Below are 25,484 nucleotides of genomic sequence, written 5' to 3' on the forward strand. Positions count from 1 at the left end.
ACTTTAACTCTTCCTAATAAAAGTAGTTATGTAAACTGAGGCACAGGACAATAAAGTGCACAGCCCACGGCACACAGACAGTTAATGGTGCAGTCAGGACTAGGGTTCTGGGCTCATCCTACCTTTTCTCTTGTGAGAGAGTGTGGGGAGTTCCTGAGAGCTGGGAGGCCTAGGGCTTCCAGCCCCTGAACCAGGGGGTGGGGAGGTTTGGCTCTAGTCTGATGAATGAGCTCTAGCAAGGCACTTATTTTCTGGTAGAATTGGGGGATGCTACAAGGGTAGGCGTGCTCTCTGAAGGGACAGCTGACTTTGGCTTTCAAGATTCATTCATGTTTGATTTCTGAATACAGGATCTTGTGACAGTCACAGAACTCTTGGTGACATCTGCTTAGATCAGTGCCTAGGGGGAGCTTCTTTCTGAGGGTTGCCTTAGCCACTTGTGAATAGGTACCTATGAACAGGTGTGTAAAACCACATATTTGTATCACACGTCACCATTTATGAAGCCTTTTCATAAACATTCAGTGTGACCCCACAGCATCCTTTGAGGTGATAATTCGTTATCCCTACTTTATTGATGAAGATACCAGTATAGAGAGGGATTGCATAAATAATCCAAGACCACAGCTAAACAAGATGACCAATAGAAACAGGATCAGAGGCTGATTGTGTTGTGCTCCTCCTACCACCCGGAGTTGTCCTATATTTATATGTGTTTACTGTGTAACAGCACTGGACCCTGTGCGGTGGATATACACTTGGAGTACTGGTCTGAATGTGTGTGTGGGGAGTGGATAAGACAGAACCTAAACAAAACAGACGAGGGCGGAATATTCTCAGGAATCTAGGAGAGGAACAGACACCTGCTCACAGTTTTTAGAGAAAGGATAGTTATTTTTGGAGAGGGAAGATAAGAGAGAACCAGGAAAAGCTGCAGAGGGAAGGTGGGGCTTGCAGGAGATGCTTGGAAAGATAGATTCATTTTCTTTTCAGTGGTAGCCAGTTTAGTCTCAAGTGCAAAACCCGCAGCTGCTTATTGGACTGAGGATTTATCTGGGATATGTGTCTTGAGCTCTTCCTTTCCAGTTGAGAACTTTCAATGTCTATATCCAGTGGGACCTGAATAGCTATATTGTACCAAAAAAAAGAGTTCATGGTCTAATAACTTTGGTTAATGTTTTGTTAAACCAAGCTGACCACAATATTTACTTGATAGATTACCTTGAGCCTTTATAATGCCAGTGTTTATTGTGACTCTTTGTGAGATATGAGACACATTACTTTTTAGACTCATATTTCTTTTTTTGGTGGGGGGTGTTTTAGTCAGTTTTTTTTTTCTGCTATAACTTAAAGACCCTACCAGAAGAACTGTAGGAGGAAAAGTTTATTTAAGGGCTCACTGTTTCAGAGATCTCAGTTTATATACACCCAGCTCCATTCCCCATGGGCCATAGGTAAGGCTGAGCATCATGGTGGAAGAGTTTGGCAGAGAGAACCAGCCCGCATGATGATCAGGAAGCAGAAAGAGTCTCTACTGGCCAAATACAAATATATACCCTCTGGCCATGCCCCGATTCCCACCTCCTCCAGCCATACTACCCTACCACTTCAGTTACCACTCAGTTAATCCCTATCAGGGGATTAATTGACTGATTAGGTTAAGACTTTTACAACCAAATAATTTCTCCTCTAAACCTTCTTGCATTGTTTCATAGTCAGCTTTTGGGGGACACCTCACGTCCAAAGCATAACAGGTTTGGATGACCTGTTATGGTTTGACCGTGAGCATCTGCAGAATGCTCACTACAGGACACAATGGTTTTAAACATACATTTTAGTGGGATTGTATTGAACTTGGCTACTTACTTTCCTGATTTTTTTTTCTCTCTCTTTTTTTATTTTATGTGTATCTTTGCTCCAAAGTTGTGAGATTCCTGACTATAAGAACAGGGTACTTATTTCAATATAGTACACAGCTTCTATTCCAGAGTGTGGAAGGGTTAGGGGCTCAGTAGATACTGCTTGGTGTGAACGGAGCTTGATGCTGTAGACTGAGAAGCCAAAGTGTATAGTCTTGATGGGTAAATCTATGAAACCTGGCTGCAGGATTTTTTCTTCTGTCCTTCCTGACAGAAAGGCCCACGAATGTGCCTTTCTCTTACGAGCCTCACAGACAGGACTGTGATCTTCTGACCATCCCTTTGAATTAGAGAGGTTATTAGTGACCATGTTGGTACATGAAATGTAAGAAGTGAAAACCAAGAAGCTTTTCTATGCTAGAAAAGTAATTAATTCAATAACCTGGAGGTGACCGGATCTTGGTCCATAAGGTGATATGACTCTTTTGTGTCTGTGGTGGTTGTAATTACTGCAGATTTCCTACTTGAACTTCAGATGACACTGCATGGCCCAAGTGAGTTGCTTCCTCCTCTCGGGCGGCGCTCATGTGCTTTGCAGTCCCTGCTCTGCAGCACAGCTCTCTTGGGGGTGGGCTTACAACCTCCATGAGGTTAGGGATGGTTTCTATCTTCTTCTTCCTGTTTGTTTTCAGAGCTATATGAATATTTGCTGAGTGAAACAGGAGGAATATTAGAACCTCTCAACATCAGTTTTCCTTCCTCCAGCCCTAGAGGTTTTGGGGATAATTTCTTTTCATGTCACGGGTATGTGTAGGACTTAATTGGTTTTTTTGGTTTAAAAGGGAAGATGTATGTGTGTGAGTGTGTGTGTGTGTGTGTGTGTGTGTGTGTCTGTGTATTCTGTACCTTCTGTAAGTTTTTTACTGTATTATTATTATTTTGGGTACCAGGGATTGAACTCAGGGGCACTCAACCTCTGAGCCATATCTCCAGCCCTATTTTGTATTTTATTTAGAGACAGGGTCTCACTAAGTTGCTTAGCGCCTTGCTTTTGCTGAGGCTGGCTTTGAACTTGCGATCCTCCTGCCTCAGGCTCCTGAGCTGCTGGGATTACAGGTGTGCACCACTGCTCTGGGCTTCCTATTGTTCTAAGCACCCCTTAATTTTAAATAAGCAAAAACTGTCCTATATATTTTATAGAAACACATTAACAGTAAAATACATAAATAACTGTACAACTTATTGATTTTGTTTAACAAAGACATCATTAGGTAACCATCCTCAAAGAATCAGAACATTATCAGACCCCACAAGCTTCACTTTTATTCCTCCCTGTCAATGTCTGCAAAGGTAATCCATTTTCTAATCTGAATTCAGTAAGTTACAAAATACTGCCTTTTTGACTTTAGATCTCTGTTCCATTTGCTTCTTTCAAATTTAAGCAAAACAAAAAAATCAAACTTATTTCATAATAACCAAATTTTAACACTTTGTATTAATATAGCCTTTATACTTGCAGAGCCTCTCTTCACATGTTGGGAACATCATTTGATCTTCTATATTCACTCTATGAGATAGGAAAGCCAAAGGTCTTACTGTACTTTTAAAAATGAGGATTTGAGGGCCAGAAGGTCAGGCTTCATCATAGAGCCTATCATTATAATCTTGGCTTTTCTGGATGTAATAGAGCCCAGACTTAACTTTTGAGTAGTGCTCCTTTTTAAATATTTTGGAAACAGCACTAAACCTGGACCCAGTACATGCAAGAGTAGGATATGGCAAATATGACCATTATCACAGTGGTCCATTGTAAATGTGGACCAAGCTGCTTGAGCTTGTCTTTGAAAATAATATTTATTGATAGTATTTATGATCCTGACCATGCTAATTCCACCAGAATTTCCAAGAATATTCCTCACAACAAATGGTGAGGTAGTATTAATTCTTATCATTCCCTAGCCTCAAGTGTCCCTATACAGGAACATTCATCTTCAACTTTTCCACCCACTCCTGAACTCATTTAGAAGTTCCCATGAATCCCTAGCCTGTCAGTCTTACATTGGTCATGAGGAGTGAACAGGTTAGAGCTCTTCCTAAGTGGTCACTGCATTTGCCTCACCTCTCTTCTCAGGATGTCCAAGATCATGCAATCAAACATAGAGCTCCAACTCAGTGCTCTTTATAAATTGCTCTTTCACCTCCCTCTCTGAAAACACAGTTCTATTCTCCCCATGAGACACAGGACTTCATGGTGATATTTCTTCCCTCACCCCTGAGAGCATGTTGCTATTCAAAATACCAAAGAACAAAAGGAAATCAATCTGCTCACATTCTATTCCAAGCTTCCAAAGATGGCAGGTGGTATATTATGTTATATCTGTTCTCTCAGAGTTCTGAGCACTTTGAAGCTATGGGGGAAGGCAATACCTAAGAGGAGTGTGCTTATATTTTCTGGTGTGAACTTTGGCTCTGCTGTTCTATCAGTAAAGGTTAGCAGCACTGGCTTGGTAAGCCAAAAGTTGAGGCAGTTCACTGATCTCTCCCTGTGTGTCTATTGCTGGACTTTTCTGGAACATTCAGTGCTTAATGACAAGACTGTTATTTTGAAAGTGAACGTTGAAAATAGAAACCATATTTAGGTTAAAACAGCCTTCATTTATTTTAAGTGCCTAAAAGGGCTCAAAAATCATTTGTTCAGTTTTTTAAAAAGAAAAATGATTCCACTTAAATATATATTTTTAATCAGCATACAATAAAAGTGAACTTTTTTTTACAGTAGAGCTGTATGAATTTTCTCTTGTGTGTTGAATCATGTAACTACTGCCACAGTCAGGATACAGAACTGTTTTGTGTCCCTCAACAGTTCCTCTGTGCTTTTCTGTAGTCAGTCTCATCTGCCATCCTGACCACCATGGTCTGCCTTTTCGAGAGTGTCATTTAAATGGAATGATACAGTAGATAATGTAGGTTGACGTGCCTCTGAGGCTCATCCAAAGCGTTTATCAATAACAATACATAAAGATCATTGTTCAAGGCTGCTGAATAATATTCTGTTTTATTGGATGCACCAAAGTTTGTTGATCCATTCACCTGGTGAATGACATTTGAGTTGTTTCCAGTTTGAGGCCATTAATAGTAGAGCTACTAAAATATTCATGTAGAGCGTTTTGGTGTGAACATAGTTTTTATTTCTCTTGGGAGAAATACTTAGGAGTGAGATTGCTGGCTCTATGGCAAGATGATGTTTAATTTTATACAAAAACAGCCACTGTTTTCCAGAGAGTCTGTACTATTATATATTCTACCAGTATGGGAGTTCCAGGTGCTTTGCATTCTCTTCAGCTCTTGGTATTTTCAATATTTTTTAAAAATTTATTCTGAAACGTGTGTAATGGTATCCCATTGTGATTTTAATTCACATTTCCCTAATGGTTAGTGATTTTGAACATCTTCTCACATGTTTATGTTCTGCATATCCTTTTTCGTAAATTATCTCTTCATGACTGAACATTTTAAAATTGGGCTCTTTATATTATGTTTCCTTCAACTCTATTCTTCTTTTAAAATTGTTTCAATATTGTAGGGTCTTTATCCTTCCATATAAGTATTAGAATTAGCTCATCGGTATCTAAAAATATCTTTTGATTGGAATTAACTAAATCTGTACATGTCAGTTTGGGGAAAATTGACATCTTCTCAATGTTGAGTCTTTCAATTCATGAATATGGTATATCATGTGGTTGATCTCTTGTATTATTTTCTGTTACAACTGTTACAGATTACTAGAAAAGTTACTTTAAAAGAATATATGTATTACTACAGTTCCTGTGAGTCAGAAGGCCAAGCAGAATGTGATTTAGCTAGTTCTCTACTTAGGGTTTTACAAGGCTAAAAATTCTAGGCGTCAGCAAGGTTGTGTTCCTTTCTGGATGCTCTACAGATGAATTATGAAATATTTCAATTTCTCTAATAGTTATAGGTCTATTCAGGTGGTCTATTTCTTTTTCTTTTTCTTTTCTTTTTTTTTTTCAAGTTTTGGTAGTTTATTGGTTTCAACATATTGGATTATTTTATCTAAGTTGTGGAATTTATGTAACTATTTTATCTAAGTTGTGGAATTATGTAACTAGACTTTATAGAAAGATTTATTACACTTTTAATGCCTCTGTGATCAGTTGTCATATTACCTCTTTCATTTCTATTATTCATGATGAGTATCTTCTAGTGGTATATCAATTTTATTGTTCCTTTTAAATAACCCATGTTTTCCTATTTTAATATTTTTTGATCTTTACTTATTATGGTTTCTTGCATTTTGCTTGCTTGGTTTATTTTTCCCTGCTTTTTTTGCGGGGGAAGATTAGATCATCTACATCAACGTCTTTAAAGTTCTTTAATTCAATAGTTATCCCATAGGTACATATTGGGTATGCAGTATTTTAATTTTTGTTCAAATTCAAAATATTATCTAATTTTCCTTGGGATTTTCTCTTAAATGTCTGAATTATTTAGAAGTATATTTTTAAATTCTGAAGTGTTTGGAGACTTTTTGTTTTGGATGTCTTGTTTAATTCTATAGATAAGAGAATATATTCTCAATTACTTTCAATTTGTTATGGTTTGATTTATGGTACACGATATGACCCATCTTGGTGAATGTCCTCTGTATACTTAAAAAGAACATGCTGTTATTTGCTTTTTAGAGTCCCTAAAATGTTGCTGCATTCCCTGAGAAAGGCAGATTAGAATATGTTTCCTTCATTTTACCCAGAATTAGAGATTCTATGTCCCTTAGCTAAAACTTGTTTACTGATAAATATTAGATTTTGAAATAGCCTTCACAAGGATTCTCTTATGATTAAAAAATTATGAACTAGGGCTGGGGATGTGGCTCAAGCGGTAGCGCGCTCGCCTGGCATGGGCAGGTCGCTGGGTTCGATTCTCAGCACAACATAAAAATAAAATAAAGATGTTGTGTCCACCAAAAACTAAAAAATAAATATTAAAAAATTCTGTCTTTCTCTCTTTAAAAAAATTAACTAGGTAAGAGTTTGATGATTAAAATAATCCTGATTTCTGAATAAATGTTATTTCCTTTTCTGTAAAATAGTATAATTAATAGCTCATTGTGTCCTTCAAAGGTATGATTGTCACATTTTGAAGGTTGTACCAATCCAAAACCTACTCAAACTTTGTCAGTAAATTAGAGAAGGGAAAAGGAAAAAAATATGGATGAGGTCAGCAGGACTCTGGCAAGTGATTTGGTAGCAGGGTTGACCCCACATGGGGATGGCCATCTATAGTTCATGCCCTCATGTTAATGACCAGGTTTTTCACTGGGCAGATGATAGCCAAGGGCATCTGTCAACCATGGCAGAAACGAAGCAAGTAATAGCAGTGTCATGGTTACAGGAGGTTTATCTGGTTGTGTCAGTCAGCTTTTCATCACTGTGACTAAAAATCCTGACAGAAACAACTGGGAGGAGGTGAGGTTTGTTTTGGCTCATAGTTTCAGACATCTCAGTTCATGGTCATCTGCCTCCATTGTTTTGAGCCTGAGGTGAGGCAGAACATGATGTCAGAGGGCCTAGTGAGAGTTTCTCAGCTCATGACTGCCAGGAAGCAGAGAGGAAAGGATTAGGGCCAAGATAAATTCTTTCAAGGTGCATCCCAATGAACTATTTTCTCCAACTGGGTCTCATCTCTCAGTAGTTCATGGAGCCCTCAGTGGATTTTTCCATTGGTGAGGTCAGAGCCCTCATGATCCAATCACTCCCCAAAAGCCCATCTCAGGACACATGAGACATTGGGAGACATTCTAGATGCAAACCATAACTTCAGCTTAGAACAAGACTTTACAGGGTACAATATGAAGTTTCTGGGAAGGAGAACTGACAACTACCAGGTGGAAGTTCTAAGCCTTGAGCAGACTGTATGAATATGGAGCTATACATGAAATTGGGAAACTGGGATAAATTCAGTCCTATGGACTGGTGGAGTGCCACTGTGGAGAAGAAATACTGACAAATGGTGACCCAAAGCAACACCAGCCTTGGGGCAGTAAACCTAGTTTCAGCTCATCACCTGCTATTATGACCAGGGAATCCAATAGTCAGGGTGATTCCGAGATAAAGAGGTCCTGAAGTTTATCAAGCTAGAGAATGCAGACCTTAGAAAATTCCACATACAGGGACAGATATTACAGTGCTGAGCACATGTTAATAAATCTTCGTTAACTTTTTTTTTCTTGATTGTACAGAACTAAATACATATTTGCTACATGATCTAGGCATCTAAGTTGATATATTAGAAAATGATGTCATTAAATGTGAGAGAAGTACTAATACATAAGGTGGGACATATAGAAATGTTCATACAGTATATAAAATGAATAACACAGAAAAACCTAGCTGGGAATTCATTATATGTAGATTCCAGATATCTGAAGAGCAAGATCTGATGGGGCCCAAAACAATAATCTAAAGCTCAGCTATAGTTCAGATACAGGGAGCCGTTGCATGATTAGGCAGGTTCCTTTGTTTTCTGACAGTTTTTCCATTTTTGACCCAACACCTCCTTACCCTAAGAAACAACCAAAATTGTATTACTGTTTACAATAATAAAATTCCAAGGTTGAATGCAAGATGATTTTAAATGAACCAGTGTTCTCCAAGGAGTTTCAGAGCAGCCAACCGCCTCCTGCTAACCTTGGTACCTTAAGTCTGTCAAAACTAGCCCCTTCAATCACATTTCTTTTCATTGTGCTTTGTTTTAATTCATCACAGGGAAGGACTCATCCTAGATTTGTGTTTGCACATAGGTTACCTTCGGATTAGCTTTACCTTGGTGACCTCTCTGCTGCCTCTGGCGTAGTCCAGTTACTCTTGGGAATATCAATTAAGGTCCTCAATCACACTAATTAGAATGTCTTCTAAGTATTGCTTTAGGAGTTCAGCAGCTTATAAACAAGCAAATTGGGAAAATCTAGAGGTGTGCATGGGTTTTTAAAATAAGCCAAAGCAGTTAAGAAGGCCAGATGGTTTCAGTATAGCCAAGTAGTAGGGCTGAAATTACTTGTGCCCAGAATCTCCAATGAAGTGTATAGTTGCTCTTGCTGACAAGGATTAATGCAGAATTATTAATTACTTTTATTAATGACTTGGATAAGGACATAGGTAGCATGCTGATCGAGTTTGTAGATGACACAAAGCTAAGAGGATAGCAATTACTGTGACAGCCTCAGGACCCAAGATGATTTCAAGACAGAATTTAGTGGCAGTCCATCCAATACATGCCTAACAGAGTGACCTCCATAAGGCACAACTTGATGATTATATCACTCCTCTAATCAGAAAATATTAATGATTCCCTATTTTCTATTTAAGTTAAATCCCAAGTCTTCAGTCTTCTCTTCATGGCATTGCCATGTTCTGATTCTAAAGCTCTCTCCTTTCCAGAAAATTCTTCTATAGTTCTTTTCTAATATCTTGTACTTGAGCCAAACTGGGCTATTTATAGTCTGTTTCCTATTTTTGTCTCATATTTTCATTAACTTTGAAGATTATCTCCACCAAGAGTTTCTTTTTTACCACACTTTCTCTCTCAATTATTACCAGCCAAACCAGTTCTTGTTCAGTCAGAAAGAACCTCTTGTGTTCAGTCAGTGCCTGCTTCAGCTGCAGTCATCACTTTCCTTGCTAATCTTCAATAACATTTATTGTATCCTCTCTATTTTTACCAATTTCTATTTTGTAGTGCAGTTACTTTTTGTACACAGTTTAAGTCCTTGCTAGACTCTGCCTAGTGCTGTAACTTCTGTCTGATAAGTCTCTGCCTTTCCTAAGTGCCTGTGCATGTGTGTGTTTTATACACAGTTGATGACACTGAAGTGGTTTGAATGGAGTTTATTCTGCAGAGAAGTGCCTTTAGAAAAGGCTCTATATCTTGCTTGCTAGAGGCCCCTGCAGTTAGTTTATAGTAAATTGTAAACAGAAAATGCTCTTTACTGCCTTACTGGTTTTTTTTTTTTTTTTTTTTGGTTATTTTTTTGTTTGTTTGTTTTTTGTTTTTGTTTTTGGAAGCGCCCATGCCTTGTGTATGTTAGGCAGGTGCTTTACCAGTGAGCTACATCCCTAGCCCTTGATACATGTTTATTGAATAAATCATTAACTAATAGGGAACAGTAGATTTCCACAAAGTAATGGTGTAAATATTGGAAAGGAGTGGTTTGGAGAAGAAAGATACATTTAATCTCAGTAAAAGAGCTGCTTGTGTTATAATAAACCCTTTGTAATTTGTGTATGACTAGGCTAGAGAAGGAAGCATGATATGACCCACAGATTTTTGCTGATGTGTGACTAAGACAGGTGACATGGGTTGGAAGCTTACATTGTCCTTTAGGATGACCATACCTTGGACTGCTTGGCAGTACCAGTTTATGCCTTATCTTTCTATGTAATATTCTTAAAAGTGGCCCATTTAATTGATGGTCTAGATCATGCTATTTATTGAATACCTCTTTGGCTGTATTAGGATGGTAGGTCCCTTTGGTTGTGAAACTTGGAGTATAGACTTTTTTGTTGTTGTTACTGATAATTAAAGCCAAGGACACTGTACCACTGAGCTATATCCCTACATTCCTAGACCTTTTTATTTTTTTTCCTCTGAGACAGGGTCTTGCTAAGTTGCTGAGGCTGGGCTTGAACTTGTGATCCTCCTGCCTCAGCCTCCTGTGCAGCTGGGATTACAGGCTTGTGTACCATGCCCAACTGCATCATAGGTTCTTTGAGATAACAGCTGTCAGCCTGATGTGGGTATAAATTCCCTTTCTGTCACTCTCCAGAAACATGATCTGGACAAGTTACCAAGACCTCTGTAAGCATCTTTGTATGGCTGTTTTCTTCAAAACAGATAGCAGAGGTCTTGAGCAGGGAATTTCTGAGTCATCTCCAGGTTTCAGGGTTTATAAACCTACAGAGGATTTACCAGTGGTCAGACATATCTAGGGTAGGAGGAAAATAAATTCCTTCCAGAGTTGTTAAATCTCTAGGTCTTCTGCATTAAAGATCACACAACCAAATGCAAGGGCAGGGTTTCTGCTTGTTGGCAGCTTTAGCTGGTTATCAGTAGGAAGGCTAGAGATCACAGAAATTGGACTCCTGCCTCATCATCTGTCTCTTCCAGTGAGAAGAGTAAGAGCAGCAGGGCAAGGAGTTTATATATTTCCCCTTAATATAATTTCAGATTGTGGTGGACGACAGACTAAGTCTGCATCCAGGACTTCTAGATTTTCCATTCATCACTAAGAAGGAAAAGTACCTGGATCCTAAAATATTCTCCACTGGAATAGACCAAAGGACCTCAGAAAAGGGTAGGAAGATCAAAGGACCTCAGAAAAGGGTAGGAAGATCAAATCTCTCTGCCAGAAATGTGACTCCTGGTCAAATATCCAGATGAATATATATATATTGCAGGCAGTTATAGTTTTATGATTAAGAGAGAGTTCTGGAACCTGATAGCTAGTGTTTGATCACAGTGCCACCTATTTCTAGCCAAAAGATCTTGGTTATGTAACTTTGACTTGTCTGGGTTTCCTTATGTATATGTATTTTGGAGGTTAAATAATAAATGACAAAATAAAACCCCTATAATTGGTAGACTCTAACAACTAAACCTGTTGGTATTATAAAACTTTCCTAGCAGCTCTCACTCTATGATCAGTATTCCTACGATCTAGTTTTTACTGTTTAAGCACTGGAGAGTAGCAAATGCTCTGCCTTACCTTTGTGTCTATCTTGACAGGATGGGACTTCGGTGGTGTGTAATGAGTCTCTGCTTCTATGGGATCCTGCAGGTTGATGCCTCAGGTAAGTGAATGACTTTGGACAATCAATTGAAGTTTAAGTCATGTTCAGGGCAATGTATCCACTCTTTCTGAAGACTAATTTAAAAGAAAATAATGTTTCTGTCCATTATCTTCTGTGGTAGCACAGAGTCATAGGTTTGACAGACTTGTAGGAGGAATCATTGATGTCTCTAGTGTTCATGGACACAGGACCCTTTGGTAATGTGGTCCACTGAGTATAGATAGAGGACATTTTTATCACCTTCAAGACAATTAGAAGACTGCTTCGTTTCCCTTACCCTAGGACCAATGGGAAAACAAATGGCAGTGATGGTAGCACTGTCTATTTCTCAAGCTTGACCCTGCAGTGAGGAAGGCCTCAGTGGTTAATAGATAACTAAGACCCTAAAAACAAACCAGACACCAAACCAAAAATCAGAAACCAAATCAAAAACCAATGATGAGTTTCTGCTGTAATACTTCTTTATAGGAAAAAAAAAAAAAGGACTTGTCTATAGGCTCATTCTTTCCTGGGAGGTTACTTTGTAAGAGGAGCCAGCCAAGACCTTTACTGAGTTTGAATAAATGAGGAGCCATTATCAACCCGGATCATATGAATTCAGAGTTGGAAGGGCCTTGATATTAGAAAGTGCATGTTTTGCCATCTCCTCTCATTTCCAGCATTGCTGTTCAGAATCATCCCCTGGTACTTCTAACTAGTGATCACCCATTGTATTTTTGGATTGATTGCAGTTTTAGAAAGTTTTTAGTACAAACAGAAATTTTTCTTTGTCATTATCATACATGTTTTCAGTTCAGCTGTATGATTGAAACAGAAAATAGTTAATGCAATGTTTCTTTAAATTTAATACAAGGAATGTGGGGATCCTCATTTGAAAAAAAAGATTCCCATGTATAATTTTTTTCTCCTGAATACCATGGACTATACTTTGAATATCTTTGCTTTAACTCTTATTCTATGTGAGAAGGCTTCAGAAATATTGAATCAGCGATTATATAATTAGGACCCCAGTGTTCTGCAATATATAACTTCAACACTGCTTCACGTGGCATGGATTTGAGCCCTCCTACCAACCTGATCATCCTTGCTGGGTGCATTTCAGTTTTCTATGCCACTTAAAGCATTGTATTAGAAACCAAAAATAGCTCTAAAGGCGGGGTAATAACTAGGACAGAGCTGAAAGTAGAGATAACTTCTAAACTTGTTGGCCCTTTGGGACTTCACAGAGGAAAGGATATATTTTAACAAGGGATGATATTCATTGAGATATACTGCTATATAGATGGTGTATACTAGAATCACAGCATTTCTCCTACTTGTTTGTGTTTCTCATTTGATTGTGACTGACTCCATGAGTCCTGATTTTTAAATATGATATGTCAAGAGCTTTGTAATGTTTTGAACAACTAATAAAAAAATAATAATTATAAATAATAAATAAATATGTTGACTATAACCCCCACTGTTAATTTGCTCTTGTTTGATTTAGTTCTGTTTCAATGTTAACTACTCACATTCCTTCCATTCTTGTCCATTTCAACTGAAACAACCCTGCCAATCACTTTTTATTCCTCTCCTGTCTTTCATTTTCTTCATACCAGATATTATTTCCTGAATGACATTAACTCTTCTCTCTTCTTCTCCTACCTGTCCTCCTTCTGCTCCTCCTCCCCACTCTTTTTTCTCCCTAAATACCTGTTCTCCTCTTCTTTCTTCCTTCCCTCCCTCTCTTCATCATTCCTTCCTTCTCTTGGTTTTAGCTACCCGAGGGCACAGATTTGTCCATCTGTTTGATCTCCAAACATTTGGTATGATGAATGACACACAGAGACATAGTAGGTGCTCAATACATACATGTTAAATTGATGAATAAGTGTTCCTCCATATCTCCCTCTTTTTAATACCCCCTCAAACTGGCTAGCTTTATACTAGAAATGTTTAAATCCATACTAGTAATTCATTGTGGTTCCATGTTCTGCTTCACCTTTAAGGAAAAGGAGAGGTGACCATGTCTCTCTTGTTGAAAGATCAAAGAATTCTGAAGTTCTTGAGAGCTGGTTCCTCCTCAGTGGAACAGAGCTGCTTTTTTGAATGACCTTTACTGTAATCCATCCAAGGAGTGTCCCTTCCCCAAATGCCATTGGTAAAGGAGCTCTCTACCCAGGAACTGTGACTCATACTTCTGCCAGGGGAAGCTGACTTCTTGAATAAGATGAGTTCTCATTCCAGCCCCATTGAGTCACCATGGGAGCAGGAAACATGCTGTAATCCCCTCGGCCCATCTGGCACTTACTCATTTGCCTTCCTCATGAAGAGGTGTATTGTGTCTGCCTCAGGGCCGCACTTCCTAGTCGGAGGGAAAGGAGTCAAAAGGAAGCATTGTTGACAAAAATAAAAGGGGCAACTGACTGTGAGGAGGAAAGGGACCATTGCGCATCTTGAGGGATCAACCAAGTTCTCTGTGTGCGAAGGTATCGCTTTTTATGATGGAGATGCTGGCTGACCTGCTGGTCTTCAATGAGGCTCTCTGTGCTTATCTTAATGGAAGCATCAGTTTTTAAAAGGAGCAAAAAGTGAGAGAGTCTGAAAACCTCAAAGCACTCTACATGCATATGGGATTATTAAGAATCTTATCTGTTGTTTGGGGACTGTCTATGGAATCTCCCTTTAAAGAGAAGTTTCCAATTTTAAAAAAGGAACCATAACAACTTCATGGTTTAGTGGTATGCAGTGAGGCACGGCATTCTGACTTCCAGATATGGTCTTCTGGTAGCAGAACTATGATTTCTTACCCTCCAGGGGTGGGTTTGCAACATTGATATCTCAGGTAGTGACAAAAGCAAATAATAATTTTTTTAAAAAAAAATCATCATTATTTCCTTTTAAGGAATTAAATCATAGATAATTATAAAAATGATATATAATTATAATGTAGTAGAGTAATAATAATAAGGTTCCCTTTGTTTAAAAAGCAGTTTGCATTTTACCTGTTCAATGTCATTTGGTTCTCACACCTAGATTATCAGGTGGCTGTGGCTATTAAACTCCCCTTTTTTGGATAAGAAAACTTAGAATCAAAATGGCTAAGTGAACTGCCCAAAGTCACACAGGTAATAACTTAGCATAATTGAGACTTCAACTAGTTTCTCAGTTCCCAAGACCCATATTATTCTTACTAGATATGCTTCTTTGAGGCCCTGGCATAATGTAAATAATTTAGAAAGAAGTCATGATCCATAGAATTACAGGTAATCATTTTGAAGGAGTCACAAGTAATCATTTTGCTAATTGTTGAAGAATTACTCAGTAATGGTTTTCTGTGCTGCCTAGACAAGGAGTGTCTTTACAGTTTCAAGACCTTTTCTTCGGAAGGAAAATCATGACAATCCTAATTTCAAACCTCAGTATTCTCATTTTTGCTTTTTATAGTATTTAGTACTTCCACTATTAAACTCAAAGAAGTTTCCATTTGCAACAATTAAAAAGGAAACTCTGGAGTCACCACACATTTCTCCTTGGTATGTTTCCTATTAGCTGCATGTTAGAAACGTAAACTGTTAAAGCTGCCTTCAGACTAGAAATAAAGACGTGGAACCGTTGATTCCAAAATGGGGGAGACAGTGAAAGTGACACCATATCCTGTATGGTGAACTTGAAAGATATTGCCTCAACAAAAAACATTTGCTGTGCAGATCATATAAGAAAGAATATGCACTGCATTATTTCCTCAAAATATGAATGTACCTACGGATCTTTGAATATAGCTTTTTATTTCAAAGTCAACAGTTAACTATATGCTAACTGCAGGGTTAAACTCCAAAATATTCTCATTGGGGTAAAGGGGCTGTTTTATAGTTTAGAAAATGAAGAGCCAGGGAGATAGCTTAAGCACATGATGCTCATGATAACATGTCTGATAGAGCTGGTTTTGAAGGCTGCCTTGACCTCAGAAGCAGGGCTCTTTCCTTGATATCACATTGCCTTGTTTCTGCTATTGAAAGTAAAATCCTTTGATTTCCCTTCCGTAATGTTTTTATGAAATTTGAAGAGAGTGGAGATGATCTATTGATTTATTGGGCATGAATTAAACAATACAAAATAAACAAATTAGTAAAGACACTGAGTTATGCTAGTAATTTACCATATTAAGTTCTGATTGTTGTTTTACTGCACAGGCTGTTTAATGACATTTAAAAAAATCATTTCATCACTTTTTGTCACTATGTTCTGACCTATAAACCAAACCAGCCAACCAACTAACCAACAACAGCAGCAGACCCCAACTAATTCAAGCTTGTTTTCATTAAGGAAGATTATGCCTTATAGACACCCATGAGGTACACCCTTCTTATTCCTCAGCTAAATGGCTTCTAAGGACAATTTTAACAACAATGATTTTATTACCTTCTAAAGTTAATGCATTTGAACATTCTATTTTCCAGAATCTAGGGTGAAAACGGGGAGGTTCTTGTTTTTTTAAAAAGTCCTACATTAAAATTTGAGAAAAAGGATATAGAATAAATGGCCAGTGGGATGCCATGAGAGAGCAGAGACGTTAATAATTGTTTCAAGAGGTAGTGAGGAAGCCTTCTCCATCAATGAATAAGTGCCCTTTCCTTGGAGGAAATGCATTTCTTATTTGGGAAGAGAATAGTACAGGGTAACGGAAAGGATAGTGTAAAGGCTATTCGAAACCAAGCCAAGCTGGAATGAGAGGTTGGGAACAGATTGTGGAGCACAGGAATCCATTCAGAAAAAGACAATCATTGTGTTTAATGTATTTAAATATAGTTGGCTAGAGTGCTTCCACTCCCCAACCCCAAATTCTATCTTATTTCTGCAAGGACGTATCATGTCTTTAATGCTACGTAATGGTCCTTTCAGCTTTTGTTAGGAATTCAATTTGTTGCCAGCCTCAATGGCCTCATTTTATTTGAATGTGCTTTTGAAAAACTCCACACTCAGACGTGCTTGTGACATTCAGTCCTGTCTCTGTCGCCCATGGTTGGTCATACTGAACACTCGTCATTTCTATGCAATTTAGTGCAAACATTTGAAGAATGTATGAAGAATACCATTTCATTTTATTCTTAGGCCTAAAGGTCATTGGAGTCACAGAATTTCACCCTGTTGTCCTTTAAATGCTGCTTCTTGGGGGCAGATCTCAGCCTCTCACCATTGCTTTTTTATTTCCCCTCCAAGCTGTATTTATATTTTGAAACACTCTTGATGTTTATTTTTGGGTTACTTGTGCTTCCCAAGGGTGAGTATTATGTAGCCTGATTGAAAAGCGATTTGAGGACCCTAATTTATTGGTCTGACGCTGACTCTGCAAATAAACAGCTTCTTGTAACACAGTGATAATTCCATGATTGGAAAAATGACCTGATTCTTCCTTCATGTGGCCTTGTTAGTTAAGGGAAACTAGAAATTTTCAGGGAACCCATGAGTGCATAATGGCTGTAGGTAGCAAGGCTTAGTTCATAGGAATTTATTTTGCCCTTTGAATCACCTTCCTTTTCTACTATTTTCCCTTTCCTCTTCCAGAACATGTTTTTCTGCCCTACTGAAGTGAGCCCTGTAGAATCAGATCTTCACCTTAGGAGTGATTCACCACCCAGGCCCATTCTTGCCCATTTTGATTCCACTGTTTTCTTTTCTTGCTTAGCTGATTAACTACTTTAGGAAACAAGATATAGTCCCACCCAAGATAAAACATGATGATTGCCCTTTAATCTAGTGGGTGCTGCTGTTTCTCATTTAGTTCTGAGAGACAGAGAGAAAATGGATACACTTTACAAAAACTCTGGGAACCTCAGTCAACAACTCCACCTACTTGCCATCCAAATCTATAAAAACTCAGGTACAGAATTGCCTTCTGTTGTCCTTCCCCATTTTAGAGGCAGTAGAAAGATTGAAAAAATACAAGATGGCTAGAACATGAGAGGAGAGAGAGAAAATAATCACACCTTCAGTGATCTCAACTTGTCTGTGTTCTGTTGTTTTCTTGAATTTTGTTTCTCCTTCTACCATAGGAGCCAAACACATGTGTGATAAAGCAGTATATTGTTAAGAAGTGAATATCATTTTCCTACAATATTTGTAGGTCTTGGAATAAAAATAATTTAAGGGTCTAGCTTTATTTTGTTATTTTTTTTTTCCTTCTAAGATACATTCTTATTTTTGGAAGAGTTCTTTGAGAAAGACAGGAGTGTGCATTTTGTTATGTTTGCATTTCCCCCCTGAGTATATTATATAGAATGTTGTGGTCTTTTCAAGGTTTAGGTTTGCCATGCCATACCCACAAGGTGGACCAGGAGAAAGTATTTGCCTAACTATGCATCCTCAGTGGAAACTCTAGAGCCTGTTCCTTTAGACAGATATTTTTAGACAGATATTCGAGAAAGGAAGCAGAAAACAAGTGTTATCTATTAGTCACTAATGACTTTTCTATGTAGATATTGACCTTTATTAATTAACTATAGTGTGTTTTTTATTACACTTGCATAACAGATACAATTATATTTGAAATATAGAACCTTATTATGTTTCAAAGCAAATACGATATTCAAATTATTGTTCTCAAGTAGAACCCAAATGGACCATTACTTGGTACTGTTTTGTTTGTCTTTTTTTTTTTTTTTAACTTGGAGAAACTTTTAATTGTTCATCACAGACTTGTTTGATGTTTAGATGCAGTGACCCACAAGGTATAAATGGATGTGGATGAGTTCACCTGAAAGATCTATCCTATAGATTCTCTGGGACTTCAGACTGTCCCAGAAGTTGATTAATGAACTGGTTTTTGATTGTCAGAGAGAAAACATTAATTTTATCTATATATTTTCTAATTTTCTTTGGGCTATTTTGATTTATTTGGTCTTCTAAGGAAAATGGATTTTCTCGTATGCAACATGTTCTGGCACTCAGAGATGGAATTTAAGTAACTTTTCAGCATTTTTCACTCTCCACTCAAGATAAAGGAGAATGAAAAGGGAGGAAGGAGAGACAGAGAAATACAGTGAGAAAAAGAGAAATAGAAATACAAAGGATAAGAATAGTGATACAGACACACTTTAGAATGCAGTGAGGGATTGGCTGGATTTGTAGACAGCCTACTACACTCTTTTCAGATTAAAAGAGCTTCTTTTTTTCTTTTTGGATACTACACTTAAATATCCTCTCCTTTGTCCTGAGATTTGCATTGGATCATTGAATGGTTTCCTTTTTGGACAGTTGGGTTTTTTTCAGAGTTTTTTTTTTTTTTTTTTAAGTTTTATTATTTTCTTCCTTCTTAGTATATTAAAATAATAAGAAGAAATATAAACCTTAAATATAATAGAAGTTTCCTTATATGTAATGCACCTCCAATTATAAAAGCCATCACCATCTCCAGGGATAAGGCTTGGGAAAGCAAGAATATTTGTATTCTGAGGAAAGTGTGGAGCAGCTGTGGTGGAGGCTTGGAAGTCCACATTGCTTTTACAATAATGAAGGAAGAGGAGATGGTCGGAATCTGGATCCCCTTTTGCATGTTCATAAATTCCAAGACAGAAAAAAAATCTGTTATTTGCAACTGATGTTGAGCTGTGAAATGTCTTTGCTAGTTGTAATGTATTGCTTGAGGCTTAGCACAAACTCAGCTTATATTCAGATCTAGAAGAAGGATACAGCTTTGGAGAATAATTGAAATCATGAAATTTTTGAATAGAGTAATTAGTAAATGGAAGTGTAGGAGGAATCACTCCCTCCCATGTATGTAATGCTAACGGAATGCTAAGGGGGCTTTCAAGAAAAAAGTGAAGACAATGTTCTTTGTTCCTGATTGCTTTGTTAAAGCAAAGTCTTACTTATCTCACCTTTATTACTCTAAATATTCTGTTATTAAAAATGATTCTTCATTTCACCTACACTGCAGTTATAACTGATGACTGCAATAATAACCATGAAGCATTATATGATATCGATATTTTTAATCAGTTAAGGAAGATCATGTTAAACTAAACATGGCTTTAAATCTCTTACATTTTAATTGTCTGTAAATAGCCATAGTGTATGTGTTTGTGTGTGTGAACGTGCGCATGTGCACACATGCAATAGAAAGAAAGAAAGGAGAGTGAAGGAAATAATATTAATTAAATATGGGAGTATATTTGTATAATATTATATAAATTACTAAACAGTCCCATAAGATAGAGAAATTTTTTCTTCTATGTTTACTGATGAGGAGCTCCACATTCAGAAAAGTAAATTAACTTGCACAAACTCACTACAGCTAGTAAGGGGTAAAAACTTGTATTACTCTTTGGTTTTTAAGGTGCATGGTATTTTATTTATTTATTTGTTTTTATTTTTTTAATTGATTTTGTTTTTTAAATACATGACAGCAGAATACATTACAATTCTTATTACACATATAGAGCACAATTTTTCATATCTCTGGTTGTATATAAAGTATGTTCACATCAATTCATGTCTTCATAGATGTGCTTTGGATAATGATGTCCATCACATTCCACCATCATTGCTAACCCCTGCCCCCTTCCTTCCCCTCCTGTCCCTCTGCCCTATCTAGAGTTCATCTATTCCTCCCATGCTCCCCCTCCCTACCCCACTATGAGTCAGTCACCTTATATCAGAGAAAACATTTGGCATTTGTTTTTTTTGGAATTGTCTAACTTCACGTAGCATTATCTTCTCCAACTCCATCCATGTACCAGCAAATAAAATGCATGCTATTTTAAATATACCACACTGATAACTGAATTCTTTGTATTTAAAACTCTTTGTTTTTGAAATATGCTGACCAACCGGCTGCATGTCCAAAATTGATGACAGAAGAAATACATATTTGAAAAGAAATACCCAACCAATTAGCAAAAGTGAACATAAGATGTACTTTTTGATTATGCAAATACTGTTCCAAATTGATTTGTACCAGGCTTCCTGAAATCCCTACATTGTATTTCAAAGGTATATATTCAGATTATTATATAGATATCTTTCCATGCTTATAAACATTTCCCTAAAGGACAACACTTCTAAATAAGAACAAGTTTGCAGATGGGTGCAGGGCAGCTGGCTCAGTACAGATGCAGTGGCTTTATGTGGAGTGGGAGGCTGGTAACCTCAGTGTGCCACAAGATTGCTTTGGTATATTCATTTGGTTTCCATGTGGCTAACTCAGATACTATCTGAAACTTCTTGGCTGTTTCTCTTTAGCCAACTACTTCAGATTCTGTTCCTCTTTCCATGTGTTAAGGGATGCAGTAAATGATGTTTACATGTGGCTCTGAGATGTTTTTGGTCTCCAACAGTGTACAGTTCTAGAAAATTCTTTGCAGTCTAAAAATGCCAGTTCTTTTCCACTAAACTTTGGCAGTGACGGGGTGTGAATTTTGAAATTTGATTGTGGTTTCACTCCAAGTTCCATTTTATTTCTGATGGAGTTGGAATGTTTTATCCTGCTCAGAAACTGTCACTTTTTTGTGGGTGTAGCAACAAAATGGCTAAAATAACCATCACCTGGACTTAGCAAGCACACAAAAGATTGGGCTGGAGGGATTATCACCAACCTATTCATAGGTAAGCTATTCCACTTACTGCAAGCTCTCCAAAATTGAAATCCTAGCATGTTAATACACAAATCCTCTTCAGTTCCTAAGGAATCAGGTTTTTAATAGGCTGTTTATCCATTTTAAAGAGTAAAATACTTTTGTCACAGAAGGATAAATATTTCCCTCTAATTTTGAGACTGTATCTGATGATTTAGTAAGAACAGATCAACGATCTATATAACCTCGAATTTTAGGGAAAATGGTACTTTATGATTAGATGGAAAACTGTGTATAGCAGATGCTCCCTGGATACCTGTTATGGACAAAGCATTTTATAATGGGGAAGTAAAGATAAATAAGACATTTTGCATTTATTCACTTGTTCATAGTGTATGGGCATGGGCTAGACCTGGTGCTTGTCTATACTGGTAAACAAGGCAGACATCTCTTCCATCATGGAGCTTACAGTCTTGGGGATGCATTGTGGCTGAACAAAAGGAGTAAATAAACAGATTTTTATAAAAAAAAATTCTATGCTGGTTATCTATAGGGCATTGTATTGATGGAAAGTAACGGGACAATACTTCCCTTGTTGGTGGTTAGGAAAGATCTATGTAAGATGTCTTTCTATTGAGATGGTAGGAGGAGAAATGCCATCTATATGCAAAACAGAGGGAAAGGCAGTGGAGTGGCATGTGTCAAGGAAAGCCCTGAGGATCATTCCTACATTATTGCTGGAGCTTCAAGAACTTGGTAGCAAAGGGCAAGGAATGAAGAGGAAGAGGTAGCACATACTAAGGGTTTGTTATATTTTCCTTCATGGTTGGAAAAACCACTGGAAGAATTGATGAGGGCCATCACATTATCCAGCTGTCATTTAGCATTCATGCTAGTTACTGTGTAGGAAACAGATTGGAGAAGATCCCATTTTCTCTCTGCATGGTGAACAAGGTACTTTAAGCAACCCTTTTGTTGTAAAGCAGGTAGAAATGGTGCATTTAAAGATAAATGTCTTTTAAAATGAATTGATGAGTTGGTAAGGAATCCTCAGAGGCCAAAACTGAAGTAAAAACAGGAATCCATAAATGAAAGGAAAGCAGTTTTGTAGCTGGCGACTGCCCAGGATAACATCTCAAGTCTGCAGCAAAAGATGTGTTTATATACTAGGAAATTTGGGGTAGTTTCTTTAAAAATAAAACAGAATTCTTACTTTATAGATTACCCCCAAACAATTCTTTTGAATTAAATATTGAATTTTTTTAAAAAAGCAATTAAATCCTAAAAGTACTAAAAATCCTAAAAGCAGCAAATATATGCAAACATTTTTATAAAGTTGGTATAGAGAAGGCCTTTCCAGAGACATCACCAAATGTAAAGCTCTTAGAAGAAAACTTGGTACATTTGACTACATAATGATTGGGAAAAGTGATAGGGCATTAAAGTTCAAGGAAAATGAAAAATTGGGAGAATACATTATGTGGCAAGGGTTAGTATTATCAGGAATACAAGGAGCGCTTACATAAACAAATCTTTCCAATATAAAGTAAAAAAAAAAAATGAGCAATTATTTAAAACTGGCAGTTCAGAAAGTTCAAAAATTGAAAATGAGGTGATCCTATTAACTTAAGCTCAAGTTCATGAGTAGGAAAATAAGAGCAAAAATGCAACTCCATTTTTTATTCATCAGTTTGGCAGAGATTAATGGGACAGTCCTGCCTGGCATTGGTGGGGACATGGTGATCTAATGAGCAGGTAGGGTGTTCTCATACACAGAGGTGAACAGAGAGAGTTTGTACCTGGAGTAGGTCACGTGGAGTGTATTGTGGCTGTTTATTTCTAAGGTGCTGTGAAAATGCCTCCTGGTGTCCTGGTAATGAATCTTTCACACATAAACTCTGAGGAAATATTCAGAGAAAGCACCAAGATGTATTCATAATGGTGTTTTCCATAGGGTTATTAAAACAGATAACACTGAATGTAAATATTTATTGATAAAGTATGAATAGATGAACTGCTGTGTCAGTAAAGGGGAGTACTATGGACCTATTACAAATATAATATGAACAAATTACACCCCACATTTGGGTTTATTTCCTCATTTAAAAAAATAATTTTACTAGAGGCTGAGGTTGGGGCTCAGTGGTAGAATGCTTGCCTAGCATGTGTGAGGCACTGGGTTCAATTCCCAGCACTGCATATAAATAAATAAAATAAATTTCCATTGACAACTAAAAAAAATTAAAAAAAAATAATTTTACTTACTGTCTGAATGTATTATAGTCATAATGTAATTATAGATAGAGAATAACTTAATTTTTAGAAGTAGGGGAGAATGAAGATCTCTACTTGTTGGAATTCTGGGGATGGTGAGAAGAGCTAACTGTGGCAGACACTGTTGTTGAATCATTGAATTTTTGTCTTCCCTATGTTGGTGTGTTAATGACTTCCCTAGCATAGAGATGATTTGATTTCAACATTTATAAAATGATCTCCCTAGATTACTAAGTTAGATGCTTTCTGAGGGCAAAGAAATATTACTATTGATTTTACTGATTTTATTGATATGACAACCGCTGGTCTTTGTATATTTAAGTATATATTGTCAGGAGAATTAATATTAGCTACAGAAACAGCTGGAAGTTCCAATCAGTGAGTCCTCACTTTCCCTCGTCAAAATTTACTAATTCTGGATACTCGGTCCCCAAATTATTTAGATGCTTACCTGTCAACCTGCTCTTTTAAACATTTTTATTGATTACAGGCAGCTTTCTGGTTTTTTTTTGTTTTTCATCTTTGTGCTTGTTAAACACAAAATCAGTGCGAAAGAGTATGCTCAGCCAGCTGTCAACATTTCAATTTCTGTGGGCATGATTATGCGTATGTTAAACAAATGAATACTTTTTCCTTCAGCTGTCAGCATTCCTGCATTTCTCCATGCAGCAAACATATGTAGTACTGGGTTTACATTAGGAGCTGGAGATAGCGCGCATTATTTTATATTCACTAAGCATCACTTTGGTGAATGGCATCATGCAGTATTTTGCAGTCTAAACGTTGTAGAGTAGAGCATCATTCCTCTTCACAGATGAGGAAGTATGGGCTTGTAGAGGTGAGATGACTTAGCCATAGTCCTGCAGTAAGTAAGAGAACTAGGACTCAAGCTCCTGTCTTCTATTCCAAGCCCATTATTCTTTTTCTTGGCAGGTCCATAGGATTCTCTACCCTTTAACTACTGAGAACATCATTTATTTTATATTTTTTTTAAATAATCAATGTGTTTCACAAAAGAAAACTAGACATGTTAGTTACATAGCCATCACTGCAATGTAATATGAGAATTTTTCATTACCCTAAGAAGAAACCCTGTATTCATTAGCTGCTAATCTTTAACCCTTTCCTGCCCTTCTCCAGACCTATTCACTAATCTGCTTTCTATCTGTGTACATTTTCCTGTTCTGGACATTTCATATAAGTGGAATCATACTATATGAGACTTTTTTTTACTGGTTTAGCATAATTTTTCATTTAATACAATATTTTTAAAGTACATCCATATTACAGCATGAATCAATACTCCCTAATTTTTTATTGACAGGTAATATTCCACTGTTTATTCATTCATCACTTATAAACATTTGGATTGTTTCCACTTTTGGGCTGTTACAAATAATTCTGCTTTGAACATTGTAAGTTTTTGCATGGAAATACATTTTCATTTCTCTAGGGGATATACCTAGAAATAGAATTCTTAGGTCATGGGAAATTTATGTTGAACATTTCGAAGAACTCTCAAAACTATTTTCCAAGGTGACTTCACCATGATAAATGCTTTTTGAAGTATTGAAATAGCAGGTGAGTCTGAGGTGGGTTTTGACAACTCAGCTTTATAGAATGACTCCTTCAGGTAAAACATATTGCAACAAAAAAGAAGAGACGGATGCACATTCAAGTGACTTCCATGTGTTGGCTATAGTGAAATTGGGAGTGTACAAATCTTTTTGTGGTCCTGATTTCAGTTCCTGTGTATGTACACCTAAAGTGGGATTGCTGGATCACATGGTAGTCTATTTTTAACTTTTCAAGGAATTTTCCTGGTGTTTTCCAGAATGGATAAAGAAAATGTGGTCTACGAGACCACAGCCTTATAAAAAGAGAAAACCCTGCTGCCTGCAGCAATATGGATGAATCTAGAAGATATTATG

General features: G+C 37.1%; 1 protein-coding gene across 2 annotated transcripts in view; it reads left to right on the forward strand.

The window, feature by feature from the left end:
- Il1rap (interleukin 1 receptor accessory protein) overlaps positions 1-25,484 on the forward strand; it is a 132,973-nt gene that overhangs the window by 30,233 nt on the left and 77,256 nt on the right. For both annotated transcript variants that reach the window (XM_071615194.1, XM_071615195.1), the window contains exon 2: positions 11,661-11,725. In XM_071615194.1, coding sequence (XP_071471295.1) covers positions 11,662-11,725 — 64 coding nt within the window. In that variant the 5' untranslated portion in view covers position 11,661. The remainder of the gene's footprint in view (positions 1-11,660; positions 11,726-25,484) is intronic.

The sequence above is a fragment of the Marmota flaviventris genome, chromosome 8 (assembly GCF_047511675.1).
Source record: "Marmota flaviventris isolate mMarFla1 chromosome 8, mMarFla1.hap1, whole genome shotgun sequence".
Taxonomy (NCBI): domain Eukaryota; kingdom Metazoa; phylum Chordata; class Mammalia; order Rodentia; family Sciuridae; genus Marmota; species Marmota flaviventris.